Source organism: Nuphar pumila, chromosome 12 (genome assembly GCF_984573655.1).
Source record: "Nuphar pumila chromosome 12, dmNupPumi1.hap1.1, whole genome shotgun sequence".
NCBI lineage: Eukaryota > Viridiplantae > Streptophyta > Magnoliopsida > Nymphaeales > Nymphaeaceae > Nuphar > Nuphar pumila.
The window spans coordinates 79,481,175-79,497,057 of record NC_143260.1 but is presented as its reverse complement, the minus strand read 5'-3'; the positions used below and the strand labels follow the sequence as shown (position 1 = coordinate 79,497,057).

General features: G+C 37.7%; 1 protein-coding gene across 1 annotated transcript in view; it reads right to left on the bottom strand.

Annotated features, from left to right (window-relative positions):
* Positions 1 to 6,146, bottom strand: part of LOC149821051 (6-phosphofructo-2-kinase/fructose-2,6-bisphosphatase-like) — a 227,871-nt gene extending 221,725 nt beyond the window's left edge. The window contains exons 1-3 of the mRNA XM_089982049.1: positions 5,552 to 6,146; positions 5,325 to 5,388; positions 4,908 to 5,203 (exon numbers count right to left, since the gene is read on the bottom strand). Coding sequence (XP_089838175.1) covers positions 4,908 to 5,203; positions 5,325 to 5,388; positions 5,552 to 5,731 — 540 coding nt within the window. The 5' untranslated portion in view covers positions 5,732 to 6,146. The remainder of the gene's footprint in view (positions 1 to 4,907; positions 5,204 to 5,324; positions 5,389 to 5,551) is intronic.
* Between the last annotated feature and the right edge of the window lie 9,737 nt (positions 6,147 to 15,883).

Genomic DNA, 15,883 nt, shown 5'->3' with positions numbered 1-15,883 from the left:
GATAACTGAATGATTACAAAGCTTTCAAAATTTTCCTTAAAGTTCAAAGTCTGGGATTTTTGGGGCGTTACAGAAAGTTCCTATTCAACCTTGATCACTTAACTAGAATCTTCCATTCCATAAATAAATTCCTTGGCTCTCTTAATCTTTATTTCGAGACTCTCTGCTTTATGATTTTTGTCACCAATGTGCAAGAGAATGCTACAGTAAACATCATCCAATATAACCAAGTTAATAAATATTTTCTCCAGAAAATGTTGTCATTGGGAGATGGATGGAAGCTTTAGAACTAAATCCTTGGTATCAGAATTACAGCATAAATTAATTCTGTTAAGCCTACATGCTACCTCAGCTAGCACTAAGAGAACCTCCCCTGCACATGCATTTCCCATTGTCGACCATTTTGGAATAATCTTGAAAACAAGGACAGAATTACGCTCTAGAGAAATCTTCACCTTGATAAATCATGCTTAACAAAATCTTTACCCGACCTTATGCAGTGACTACAATGTCAAGGTTGGCTACATTGGAGTAGTGATCTTATGCATAGTAATTGCTTAACAATATCAAATAGATGGACAAACTATAGATGTACTATGTCCCATGTCTTTTATTGTAGGTGCCCTTATGATGAAGTTTTGTTTTTGTACCATCACTGCACTCAGATAATTGTTCCACATAAATCAATGGGACTGAGTTGCTTTCCCAAGATACCCATAGGGCCAGCTAACATATATGCAGATTACATGTGTGATAGAAGAGCCACACAGAAGAATTGTGTCCATTAGTGGCAATAAAAAGGTGAATGACCCAACCATGTATGATTTTTTGGAAACTAGATATAAGCCAATGAGATGTGCACAATGAATCTTCTAGAACCAATCTGAATTCTTTTTTTTAAGAAACGAACCAGTAGTAATTGTAGTTACATAACATCATATATGTAAACTCAATTACAACTTAAAGAAAATGACTATACACAATAGATGTTGCAGTTTACTTTAACATACTCACATATCAAGACCCTGCTGATCAACTTGGTATGCTCAAACCACTGTCATCTAAGTTGATCAGTTGCACTACACACTCCAGTTGTGTTAAATCCCAGTCATTTTTACATTGTGTGCATATTCCTATGAAATTCAAAACAACATCCAATGTGCAAATACAGGAATATCAGTAGCGATGGAAGGATCAATGATGTGATGTCGGAAACAGTATTCTACCAAAATAGCTTTGGAGAGTGAAAAGATTATATATAATTTTCCCCAGGGAACTCCAAGATAACCCACAACATTGAAGTCTCACTGTGACAATTCAATCCTGAAAGCAATGCCCTCTGAAATCAAATATTCTAAGTTGAAAAATATACACAGCATACCAAGGCAATAAATCATAACAATAAACTAATGGTAATCGATTTCCACAAGAGGAGTCGTCTCGCACCTCCATGCCAGTAGCCGGAGTGGGATTAATACTAACATCCGGTATTCCTCGCACAGTCGAAGGTTGGAGGTTCTCCAAATAAGCCCTCCAACTCGCCGCAAGATCAAAGGGAGAAACACAATCTGCTTTAATAAGCACGCGACATTCCAGCACCTCGTCATTGCTCACTCTAAACAACGCCAATCTCCGATCTCCTTGAAGAGCTCCTCTCGTGAGCAGCCTGTTCAGACCCTCCTCGACGATGCAAGGCGTCGACTGAAACTTCGGTTTCAGCAGAAACTTGAAATCTAGTGTTTCTAATTGTATGGATTCGTAATTGTGGTTGTGGGATATATAAATGTTGTTATTGATGTTACCTGTCAGTTAGTTTCTGATAAATTGTTGATTGTCGTAGTATAAACCTTTGTTTATTTTTTGTATATACTGAACATCATACTTAACACTCATATCACATACTGGATTCATGATGTATCACATTAAAAGTTACAGATTTCCTACTTAGACAGTTGTAGTCTAATTCCTATAAATTTTCAGGTGAAGAATTGGAGTTAGGAGCGGTTGCGGAATGAGGTTTCGATCGGGATTTTGGATTTACTGTTCCAAGGATAGTGTGAGAACTTTGATCTTAATTTTCATTGATATTGAAATGAAAAGAATGTTTTGGTTTTGCTCCACCTGTAATGTTCTGGAATGCTTAGCCCTATGGTATGACTGGTTTCCGTTGTTTCTAAAAAAAAAAATCTTCAAAAATATGGGTTAGGATTTTGGGGCGTTACAATGTACCCCTCTCAGCGTAGTCGTACTTTTACATAGGCACGGCATGTTAGCACTACGATGATTGGATGAGAGGTTTATGGTAACCTCGAAACGTGCAAAGGCACAATGATGAAATAGAAATCACATAAATAGTGATGATTCGCCTTCCCAGGCAAGATGCTCGAGTGGGTTTAAAAGATCAGAGCATGTAGAATGAGTCTTCAGTTAAATAACACCTGACGCACCCATTCGCTCTACTGTTTTCCGTCAAGAGAGAGGATGAGATGGTATAAAAACTTTGATAGACAGGTTGTTAACAAACACCCCTCAGGCAAATGACTCAGTGTCATAAGTCATCGAAGTTAGGGGACGGGACTACCGAAAATTAACCTAGGTAGTAGATCTCATAGACTTCTGCAAAAGTTGGATGCATCCCTTGCTACGTATGCCTTTGAAAAATTCTCTCTTGGTCACTGGCCGTCCTCTTAGGAGCGGAGTCAGCTAGCTACCCGGGGTATTGAAATTACATAGCATAATAAACCCCCGGATTAGTCTTAGTTACTTTTACGTGTCGTGCCTTGTGCATACCCGCAGGTCGGCTAATATCGAAAGAAAGTTATCATACTCTTATTACTTGTTGAATTTAGATCTGTTCATATTACTTGTCGAAGCTAGATTAGATCACATAAATATTGAATCTAGATTAGTTCATATTGTTTGTCAAATCGAGATTTGTTCACGTTAACTTGTTGAATTATGTATCATGAATGAATTTGATACATATGTTAACTTTATTTACATTACTTGTTGAATTGCGTATCATGTATGAATTTGATGCCTATGTTAGCTTTATTCATTGAATTACGTATTATGTATAAATTAAATATTTTTTTTAGATTTGTTCTTTATTGTCTTGCTTGTGCACCTACCAATTTTTCATGATGGGTACAGGTGATGATTAGGTCGGTACAGCAAACAATGACACGATGACGTAATGGTATCAAGATGAGCCTCTTTTCCTAACGTTTCGCTTCTGAGGACATTTCTATAATTTTGCATAAGGGTTTCCTTGAAAAATTCTTTTTTGTATAAACTCTAAATTATTAAAAATGCATTTCTTTTTAATCTATTTGGTTTTGAATGTAAGGAGCTTCAAATTCATTGTGTAAAGGAAAAGGTTTCGCAAGTAATGCGCCCAAGGTCTGTTGACTTGTTGTTTCAAAAATATTATTTTTCGCTGAATTACTATTTAAAACTCAGATAACTGAATGATTACAAAGCTTTCAAAATTTTCCTTAAAGTTCAAAGTCTGGGATTTTTGGGGCGTTACAGAAAGTTCCTATTCAACCTTGATCACTTAACTAGAATCTTCCATTCCATAAATAAATTCCTTGGCTCTCTTAATCTTTATTTCGAGACTCTCTGCTTTATGATTTTTGTCACCAATGTGCAAGAGAATGCTACAGTAAACATCATCCAATATAACCAAGTTAATAAATATTTTCTCCAGAAAATGTTGTCATTGGGAGATGGATGGAAGCTTTAGAACTAAATCCTTGGTATCAGAATTACAGCATAAATTAATTCTGTTAAGCCTACATGCTACCTCAGCTAGCACTAAGAGAACCTCCCCTGCACATGCATTTCCCATTGTCGACCATTTTGGAATAATCTTGAAAACAAGGACAGAATTACGCTCTAGAGAAATCTTCACCTTGATAAATCATGCTTAACAAAATCTTTACCCGACCTTATGCAGTGACTACAATGTCAAGGTTGGCTACATTGGAGTAGTGATCTTATGCATAGTAATTGCTTAACAATATCAAATAGATGGACAAACTATAGATGTACTATGTCCCATGTCTTTTATTGTAGGTGCCCTTATGATGAAGTTTTGTTTTTGTACCATCACTGCACTCAGATAATTGTTCCACATAAATCAATGGGACTGAGTTGCTTTCCCAAGATACCCATAGGGCCAGCTAACATATATGCAGATTACATGTGTGATAGAAGAGCCACACAGAAGAATTGTGTCCATTAGTGGCAATAAAAAGGTGAATGACCCAACCATGTATGATTTTTTGGAAACTAGATATAAGCCAATGAGATGTGCACAATGAATCTTCTAGAACCAATCTGAATTCTTTTTTTTAAGAAACGAACCAGTAGTAATTGTAGTTACATAACATCATATATGTAAACTCAATTACAACTTAAAGAAAATGACTATACACAATAGATGTTGCAGTTTACTTTAACATACTCACATATCAAGACCCTGCTGATCAACTTGGTATGCTCAAACCACTGTCATCTAAGTTGATCAGTTGCACTACACACTCCAGTTGTGTTAAATCCCAGTCATTTTTACATTGTGTGCATATTCCTATGAAATTCAAAACAACATCCAATGTGCAAATACAGGAATATCAGTAGCGATGGAAGGATCAATGATGTGATGTCGGAAACAGTATTCTACCAAAATAGCTTTGGAGAGTGAAAAGATTATATATAATTTTCCCCAGGGAACTCCAAGATAACCCACAACATTGAAGTCTCACTGTGACAATTCAATCCTGAAAGCAATGCCCTCTGAAATCAAATATTCTAAGTTGAAAAATATACACAGCATACCAAGGCAATAAATCATAACAATAAACTAATGGTAATCGATTTCCACAAGAGGAGTCGTCTCGCACCTCCATGCCAGTAGCCGGAGTGGGATTAATACTAACATCCGGTATTCCTCGCACAGTCGAAGGTTGGAGGTTCTCCAAATAAGCCCTCCAACTCGCCGCAAGATCAAAGGGAGAAACACAATCTGCTTTAATAAGCACGCGACATTCCAGCACCTCGTCATTGCTCACTCTAAACAACGCCAATCTCCGATCTCCTTGAAGAGCTCCTCTCGTGAGCAGCCTGTTCGGACCCTCCTCGACGATGCAAGGCGTCGACTGAAACTTCGGTTTCAGCAGAAACTTGAAATCTAGTGTTTCTACAACCAAAAATTAAATTCAAACAAATTAATTAATTAATTAACCCGCATCAATTCAACTAAACCCTACTCAGCCAACCATATCCAAACCGTCGAAATTCAGTCAAATTAATTCCCTCACCATGATTAGGAGAAACCACAAAACTCAACTCCCACGTAGACGTCGATTCCCTTTCCATGGCAAGCTAAAACACCCATATTAAATCAAGCATCATTATTGCATTCAACATATCAACATACTCCAATCTTCCCTTTCCTTTTTTGCATGTAAGAATCTTGAAGCTCAAAAACGCTTCAATACTAACACTAATCAATCAAACTAAAGGCTACCCACGATGAGTTACTCACCGCTTTAGAAGAATCCCAATAACCAACAAGAGGAACCGAGCCATAGACATGAGGGACGAGGTCCCCATTGGGCTTGTAATTCTCCATCTTGAGAGAAACATAGAGCTGCCCACCGGCCTGGTCCAGACTCTCCCCACCACCATGCCCGCTCTCTGAGTTCTTAGAAGCACTAGTCCCCATTACTGCTTGGTGGTGAAAACAAGAAGCAAGGAAGAAAAGGAAGGGTGGGATTTTGTGGGGAGGCAAGAATATGATAAAAATACTACTCTTCGGTCTTTTATCCTATTTTTACCGCTTTCCCACGGCTTTTATTATCGACTTTGGAGGCTTATATGATGTTGGTTTTCTTGGTTTGTTTAGTGGGACTTGGCGGGCGTTCTAGGAAGGTGGGGAGGTGAGGTCCCTCTGGCCTCCGCAACGAGAAATCGAGAATCCAAAGCAGGGGAAAAAAGGAGACCACCGGTTTTAGGTGAAGGGGTGATGGGGGTTGCTTTTTTGGGCTTTTCGGGTGGTTCAGAGCCAGGCGGCCGCCTTACCCAACGTGCCTCTCTGGGAGTTGGAGTCTATCGACTCATTGAGCGTTCCAATTCCAAGATCCTGCGAGATCGCGTGGAACAAGTTTCGGGTCAACCATCCATCTTATATACGATAGATATGGATGAGTATTGGCTATTGATTAGTGTTTCAGTGGTTCACAATCTTTATGAGAATCAGTCAGTTGCTCACGATCAGTCGTGCTTTTTACCTTTTTTTGTAAGCGATCTGGTACACATGCACTAGCGTTTTTCTTTTTCTTCTTTTCTTTCGAGCTAAGCCAATGGAAACCCCAGTTCTCGTAGACCACGCTCAAGATGGGTGTGACATAGTTAGTGATACGTGAAACGGAAAAAGAACACTAAATACTGAATACCTTATTTGAAAGCTTTCACATAAAAGAAAACAAGCGACATAATCCATAACCAATGCGTATAGGTTTAATTCTATTTTAATTTTATAAAACAGGGTCCAGAAAAACAAGCTTATATATGAGATTTTTCTATGAAAAGCAAGTTAGCGTACAAGAACGATGAGATTCATATTCAATAATCATTATGATCTAAATTCAAGATCCGATCCAGTTGGATCCATAACTGAGTTTTTTTTAATATTTTGTTTAAATGTAAGTTTTTGTGTTCTTAACACTTCTTTCGAAAGAAAATGGTTTTTGCCGATTAAAAAGAAAAACAGCGTTTCAGTTTTTGTTTTTCATTTTGAAGGTTTTATTGAAAAGAACTTGTTTTAAACAAAGTTTTGCTAACTATGGATGTAATCAAGCGGTAGCTTCAATAGCCATATTGTGTAATTTCCTGTATTTGAGTAAAGTAATATAGAAATGGAATCACATGCTTGTTGTTGGGCATACAGTCATGTTGCATCTTTTTTTATGGAGGGTTAGACAATTGGTCGCGATAGTTTCAATGCTGATACAATGTTGAAAAGTATTTTAAAATATTATGCTTTATGATATATTATTTTTTGTAACAGGCTCACAGGGGCTTAGCTCATCTAGTAGGGCCAATCATGAACACCCACAATAATCAAGTCACTGGAACGCCACGAATTCGAAACTCAAAGATGAGTGTCTTTTACTACAAGGTCAATGATGCATGTCCTCCTACCAACGGGGATCCGCTTGACGTTGCTGGTTCAAAACCCAATGGTATAGTTGTATAACTGGTAGGGGTCTGCCTAACCCCGGCTTGCCTATAAAAAAAAATGATACATGTCCTCCCTAGTAGGGCAAGGGAGAGCTAAGAATTGTATGCCAATATACTCAATGAAGAAGGTTGTTTTTTCTTATTATAAAAAAAAAAAAAACTCTCTAACCTTTTTTTTAAGAACCTTAATATTTTGTAATTTACATATAGCCTCTAGTTTTTTGTATTTCTGAACCTTTTTTTTTTGACAAAAAACAATTGTTTTAGCTTAGCACAAAATTTTACTCGCAAAGATTTGTGACAAGGGAACTAACCCAATTGGTCTGATTCTTATTAGACTCAAGCTAAGTCCACGTATTTCACACTAACACCGAGAGCCAAGCCTACCTACATGTAGTTTAGAGGGTGTTTGTCCAAAACGCAATCAGACCTCAGGTGTTCAACATTTTTTTTCTCTCTTTTGATAGTCCGATAAAAAAATACATCGCTACCCGTACATTGGCAGGCCATTGGTTGGTAAAAACCTTTAGGTCTCCTCTGTCCACAGGGGAGTACACCCTACTTTGGCCTTGCGGTAAGGGACCTGCGAGTTTCGAACCTGTGATGTCCTGTCAATTTGGTAACATTCCCAAGTCGCCCCTATCAGATAACCGGAGCCGCCTTGCTTCCTACGTGGGGTAGCATCTCAAACACGAGACAACCTTGTGTAGGACTGGCTCTGCTAATCAAACGCCTTCTTCAGGGTTGGCTCCATTTAATCATAACTATGCTTGATTTTTTTTCTTTTTTTTATTATTTCAAGATTCCAAAAGACTGGCCTAATGAATCGTCATGGTTGACGCTTGAGTGAATTCAGCTTTCACGTGAAGTCCAAGCCCCAACGACCCCGTCATAGTATGGGTCTGGGTACCTGATGACCTATTCTATGTTTCCTCTCTTTAGGTGTCGTTAGCATGCATTGAATATGATTTTATGTTTTTAAAGCTCTTGTTTAACCTTTTAAAATCACTACTTTCACTTAAAATTTTCAAAGGATGATGAAAACACGTCAACTTGCATGTGACGCTGACACTAAATATTTTAAGCAATGATCTTAAATATGGTAGGCAGAGTGAAGCGGATCAGGTCATGCTGAACATGAAAGTTTTTTCTCATGCTGACATCATGGCCGTCCGATTTGTATTTTAAAAAGTTCAAAAGTCAACAAAACTACGTGGCATTCATCCAAAATGCAAACAGACGGCCACGATGTCCGCATGAGCAAAAACGCTCATGTTCAGCATGACCTGATCTGCGCCCCAGGCAGAGCCAGCGTCTCTTATTTTGGGGGCGGTTTCTTTGTGTAAATATAAAAAAAAATATCATTAATATGTTAAAATATAAACGAAAGCATGTCATGATACTTGAACAGTATGACTTGTATAAATATATAAAAATTATATTATTGATATTTTAATATATAAACTATATTTATTTATAAAAACACCATCAAAATATTAAATTAATATAGTATATAGAACATGTAATGTCTTGTCCAAAGTAGTGTTTGGGGTAAATATGAGAGAGGTGACTGGAGTGCATTAGGAATGCAAAGTGTAGGGATTTCGGATCCCAAAATACATGGGAGAGTCTGATCAGTTCGGATTCCTGACAACCAAAATTTGCAAATGTTTCTTCTTGAATCCAACCCATTTGCAACCTTAGAGTGGAGATCGATGAGGGTGGAGTTGTTGATTCCACCCTTCTGAGGACGTAATTGTAATGGGAAGATGGGATGCCATCTTCATTCCCCCCTCTAAAATCCAAGGTTTTCAATGTTTCAAACAGCATTGCAGATGGGGGGATTTATTGAATCCCCATCTCCCCTCTGACCTCCTTTTCAAAATTGGCTCTCAATGAGACCCAAAAGGGAGGGTGTTGTGTGTTCTCCTCATATTCGTGTGTTATGGTGTGTACAGAGGAATATCTTGGGACCCGCAATAATTCATATGTCAATATTGCCCATGATGACTTTATAATAAAATAACATATAAAAAAGGTAGATATGCTTTTGATGAAAATGTTATCCCGTAAGATAGATATGCATTGGACAAAAATGTCATCCCGCTCCCTGTATATAGATTTGCATGTTCCGCCTTTGTTTTTAGCTTATGTTACAACGGATGGTCGCTTTTTCGTTCATGTCTTGTGTTAGATAGAAAACTTTTTCAGGTTCGTTCCTACCTCGTGGAGATAACTATAAATCGAACGACTGGTTTAATCATTGGTAGGCGTTATAGGAGGATTTGTCGGCCATCTCTTTTTACAGTCTTATCTTCTTCTTCGTATTGGTAGGCAGCATGGAAAAAAGCAATGGTGCACAAACATTCCAACAAGTGTCATTAAAGCGTGGTGAGTACCTTTTTATGTCATCATGCTATTGTTGAAGAATGTATGTCATCGTGAGTGTCATTAAGGCGTTGTTTTGTTATTGCAGGTAGATTTCATCGTTTCGATGGTTGGAAACTTGAAGATATTTGTAAGGTGGTGGGATCTGTTGACAAGAATGCTTGGTTATAGATGCGAGCAAAGGCCTCTACTCCATCTGGTATCGTCTATTCACTCAGTATGTGCAATGTGACGCAAATTCGTACTATAGACGCACCTGAAGAAGTGAATATGTGCACTAATGATGCACATGATAAGAAGGGTGTAGGCATTGGATTCACTCTTGACTTGAATATTCCAGCAGACGAAATACAATTTGATAATGAGGTAGATGATCATGACAGTGCACTTGACAAAGGTGCAAGCACCTTAAGTCTACATGATAATACACTTGACTATGTTCTTATAGAGGGAATGCAGTTTAATAATGAGGAAGCTGCATACAAATTTTATAATGATTATGCCTTAAAACTTGGCTTCAGTGTTAGAAGGTATTCTTGGGCAAAAAATGCAGAGGGTGTCGTGATGAGAAAGGCATATGTTTGTTCTAAGAAAGGTTGGAAGAAGTCAAGTGAAAATCCAACATGGAGCAAGCCAAATTGAAAATGTGGTTGTCCAGCGAGAATAGTGTTAAGAAGACTTTCGAATGATAAATATGTAGTTCGTACTTTAATCAATGATCATAATCATGAATTAGTCATTTCATTTATGACTCATATTTTAAGGTCACATCATAAAGTAACTAAAGCGCATGTTGTAATTGTTGAAATAGCTGATAGCACCGGCATTGTATCAAGAAAGACATATAATTTGTGCACGCACATAGATGGTGGTCACAAGATTGTATCATTGACACCAATAGATCTAAGAAACCACTTGAGAAGGAAGAGGTCAGACAACATGAAGAATGGAAGAATATGTTCTTTGGTTGATTACCTACAGAAAAAATCAAACAATGTCCCTAGTTTATTTAGTGTAATGCAATTGGATGAATATGGATATGTTGTAAATATGTTTTGGGCAGATTCAAAGTCAAGAGTAGATTACGAATGCTTCAATGATGTGGTTGTTTTTTATACGACAATAAAGATAAATACAGAACAATGGTCATTTGTGCAGTTTGTCGCAGTGAACCCTCACCCACGGAGTTACATATTAAGCGGTATTTTTTTGTATGACTAGACCAAGGAAATCTTTGAGTGGTTGTTCATAGTATTTACACAGGAAATGAATGAAAAGCACTCTATAGCTGTACTTACATATAGTGATCATGCAATTACAACTGCAGTGTCTCATGTATAGTCATATGCACATCATCGCCTATGTTTGTGGCATATCTTTCAAAATGCAGCAAACAACATAGAATACATTTTTAATCAGAAGTCAGGGTTTGATAAAAAGTTTAGAAAGTGTGTACTTGAGAGCATAAACTAAGTCACCTTTATATCTAATTGGGAGCAAATGATTCAGATGTACGACCTTAATGACTGTGTGTGGTTACAATATTTATATGAAGACAAAGAGAAGTGGGCATTGGCATATGAAAGACAATACTTTTGTGCATGTATAATAAACACACAAAGAGCTGAATCTATGCATGCCACACTGAAAAAAAACTTTGTATTCGTGTTTAACAATGTTTCGCTTTATGGAATAATATGAATTATTTGTAGACGGTCTTAGACAGAATGAGCTTGAATAAGATATGAAATGCTTCAACACACGTCCTATAACTTTGAGCATGAAAATATTAGTGTGATCTGCAGATCTAGATACACTAACTGTATTTGAGTGGATTAAGAAGAAGGTTATACAAGTCATGAATTGCAACATAGAAGGATGTATGCAATATGGGAATACGCATAAATATCATGTTGTATGGGAGGGTGAAGAGCATCCAAAAAGAAAAGAAGCACATGTTACATACAATGTTGACAATGAAACAGTTGAATGTATATGCAAAATGTTTGGACTGGTTGTACATTACTTTCATGAAAATAACATGCAAATGATTCACTTTAATGGACAACAAGAACACATGTTACATGATTTTAGCAAAAATTGGCATGTACCTAATGAAGCAAAACAAATCTTACCTTGATCTCTTGCCACACCAATGGAGAGTATTGAAGGCTTTGAAGTTAAAACTGCTAGAGGTTTTGCAACCGTGTGAGGGCTGCAAATGGCTGAAAGAGGGAAAAGGTTTGAAAAGAAAGAGCCTCAACCGTATGGGTGCTTGAAAGAATCAAGGAAGGTTGCAGCTGTGAGCTCTTGTTGGGGTTGAGAGAGCTGCAATAAGTGGTTGGGACTTTGCTGATGATTCCATGCAAGGAGGCTGCTTCAACGTGGACAGATCGGCTGGAAGTGGTGGTGCTGGAGCAAAGGTTGTTGCACCGGCTGAAGGAAGTGATCACCGACTGGAAGTGGTCTTGCGTGGTGGCTGCAGCTGCTACAAAGAGAGGATGATGAAGGTATTGGTGTTGTAGCAGCAAAAGGAAGAGGCAAGAGAAAACCAAAGGGCGACAATGGGCTGGAGATGCCAAAAATGCCCAGTCGTATGACCCTTTTTGGTTGAAAACTTAGGAAAATAATGATTTTCCTAAGTTTTCATGGAGAGATAACCTTGATGAGGAGGGAGAGAGAGAAAGGGTTGTGGCATACGTCCATGATGGGAATAGGTAAGTGAAGAGGCTTTAAGGTAGAGAGGGATTTACGTACCATTGGTTGGCATGTAATGGTTGGCTAATTGGGGAAGAAAGGAAGGGAAGAAAAGAAGGAAAGAAAGGGAAGAAGGGAAAAGGAAAGTGAAGGAAGAAAGGAAAAGGAAGAAAGAGGGAAGAAATGAGAGAAAAGAGAGGGAAGAAGGAGGAGAGGTGATGTACGTGAGTGGCTGGACAAGAGGGAATAGAAGGGAGGAAGGAAGGGAGGAAGGAAAGAAGGAAAAAGGAAAGAAGAGGAAGAAGAAAAAGAAGAAAAAGAAAGAAAAGGGAAAAAGAAAGGAAAGAAAGAAAATGAGGGAAAAAGAAAAAGGGAAAGAAAAATGAGGAAAAAAATGGAAAGTGGGACTAAAGGCTTGGGCGACCACCTTGTGGGTCCCACCTCTCTAAAACGCAAAATAAATAAATAAAACAAAAAATGAACAAATAAAAAGAAAATTGAAAGGAATAAAAGAATATTTTTTTTTATAAAACAGAAATGTAAATGAGTGGGCCATCTCAGAGCGGGTCCAAATTCCACTTTTGAAATTCATTTTGACGATTAGAGGGGTAAAATAGTTTTTTCAGAAAATTTCTAGACGAAACGAGCTATTTTTGACAGTTTTTGAAACGAGCTCAGATTTTGAAGTTCAATACCCCATTGTGAAGCAAATCCAGTATAGAATTTAAAATTTTAATTTTGAAAGAAATCCAGATTGTTTTTCTCAAGAAAATACTTCCAAATTTATTTTCAGACGAAACGAGCTATTTTTGGCAGTTTTTGAAACGAGCTCGGATTTTGAAGTTTAATACATCGTTGCGAAGCAAATCCAATTTAAAATTTTAATTTTGAAAGAAATCTAGATTGTTTTTCTCGAGAAAATACTTCCAAATTTATTTTCAGACGAAACGAGCTATTTTTGGCAGTTTTTTAAACGAGCTCGGATTTTGAAGTTCAATACCTCGTTGCGAAGCAAATCCAGTGTAGAATTCAAAATTTTGAGTTTGAAATAAATCCAGATTATTTTTCTTGAGAAAATATTTCCAAATTTAGACTCCTAGGGGTAAAAAGGAAACCTGGGGTTTGAAATTGATTTCTGAAAGCTTTTAAAACTCGATCTGGATTGAAATTTATAAAACTGGAGTTCTGGACTTCGAAAATGAAATGAAATGTGATGAAATGTTATGAAATGCTGAGAAATGATATGAAATGATGAGAAATGACATGAAATGACATGCAAAATGCTAACCTTGAATGGAGAAATTTGGATTTTAAACCCCGATTGGCAGTTGTACCTGTTTAAAATGCATTAAAATTGATAAAATTTGCAAAATAGCTCAAGAAATGGTTTTCGGGACTCTACTGGGTCAGAGTGACACTGAAAATTGGGGTTCAAGCTGGATTGAACTGAGATGAGCTAGATTGAGCTGGGTTCTAGAGTTTCAGAACTCAAATGAACTGACAATAACTCAACTGACCTTTCCGACTGAATTTTCAAGAAAAGCTGTCATTTTTAGAGAAATGGTGCAGAATGATCACTAAAATGAAGTGAATTACGATCTTGAACTGGGTTTGAGCTGAAACAAAGGTCACTAATACTGAGATGAACTAAAATCAATGCTCAAACACTAGCTGAACTCTGCTCAATTTCAGCTGAAAGAGCTGAAATGGACTAAAATGGGCTCCTGGACACTTAGAAATGGGTTTGAACTGAAACGGGAGCACTCGAACTCCTGGTGAGCTCAAGTTAGACTCTAGGGAGTATGACTGACTATGACTGACTGACTTAGAGACAATTGGCTTGCATTTGAGCAAGAAATGCGCTCATTTCTCTAGAAATGATCCCATTTTGGCAGGAATTGTCAGAAATGAAAATGGTTTGTTCATTGTGAGCTCGGATGAGCTTGAGATGACTGATATTCTAACTGTTTTGAACTGACCAACGAGCTTGGTTGACTCTGACTGACTAGGGTCCGGGATGGCCTAGGGGTAAAATGGTAATTTCCTAATGAAAGTGGGTAAAATGGTGATTTTCTGAAACTCACTTGGGGTTTGTCTCCTACAATGACCTGACAGAGTTCGTACTGCACGAGGAGGGTTGTTTGAGAATGATTGAGGAAAATTTGGGGTGTTTACAATGGGACAAAAAAATACCTCAAGGAAGAATGAGATTCAGGCTTAACTCTTAACCTGAAAGGAATGATACCTCGTGGAAAAATGAGGTTCAGGCTTAACCCTTAACCTGAAGGGGGACGGTAAACGAAATCCTCAAATAAAGAAGCCATGATGGGACCTTTAAATTTTGCACAATAAATCCGAGAGGGGTTTTCAAAAGGAAGAAAGAGGGTTCCCTGAAGCTTGAAAAGGGATTGGTCTTGGGCGTCTCATTGCTAAGACTAGATGGCTTTTAAAACAGATGACCTTTTGCAGAAACAATTCAGGTTTAACCCTTACCCTGAATGGGAACGAGGTACACAGAGAAGTGTGCTAATCTGAGAACCCAGGTGCTTAGATTAAAACAAGAAGGGAAGGTGTTACGACAATGAAGCCATACATGATACTTCAAGTACAAGGTTTTGATGATGAGCAAGTGGAATCAACTGTATTTCAGCTAAGACTATGAAGAAATTGAAGAATTCGATGAAGAATCTTTGAAGACTAGTGTGCAAATGTTTAATTCATTAAAAAGTCTTAGATTCTTGTAAGAGCCTTACTTAGAGTTGAAATTCTACTAGAGGGGGGGTGAATAGTGAAATACGATGCAAGTTGATATAATAAAAATAAAGTAGTAAGGCACAACACAATAAACACAAGATTTATACTGGTTCGGTCAAAACCCTGACCTACATCCAGTCCGCAAGCAAACCACTTGAGCTTTCCACTATAACATCCGAGTCACCGGATAAATAGTACAACACCCTCTTCCCCAGAGGTCTTATTCTCTCAACAGAGAAGGGGCACACCCTCTTCCACAGAGGTCTTCTTCTCTCAACAGAGAAGGACAACACCCTCTTACACAGAGGTCTTCTTCTCTCAACAGAGAAGGGCAACACCCTCTTTCTCAGAGGTCTACTTCTTTCAATAAAGAAGGAATATAGTGAATAACAGAAAGTTACAATACCTCCTATAGAACCTTCAGAATGATATGAATGCACGAATGAAGGATTCTCAGAATGTTCTGTTTGTCACTCAGAAGATACTCTTTGTCAATGAGTTGTTTTTGACTTTTTCTCTTTCTTTTCTCTTTCTTTTTCTAGGCTCTCTTTCAAATATCGAATAGGTATTTTTCTCGTTGTAAGCTCACTTGTCTATTCCATTCCCTTCTGTGTTGAATAGTTCATTTGAGTGTGTTTTTATAGCTTAAAAAAAATAGTCGTTGGCTTTTTTGAAATCGTAGCCTTTTTGAGATGTGAAATGTCATGTCATTTAAAAAAGACATCTTTAGAGAAATTTGAGAAAGTCTTCTTTCCATAAAAGTAAAATATAAGGTACACTAGTCGTTGTAATATTT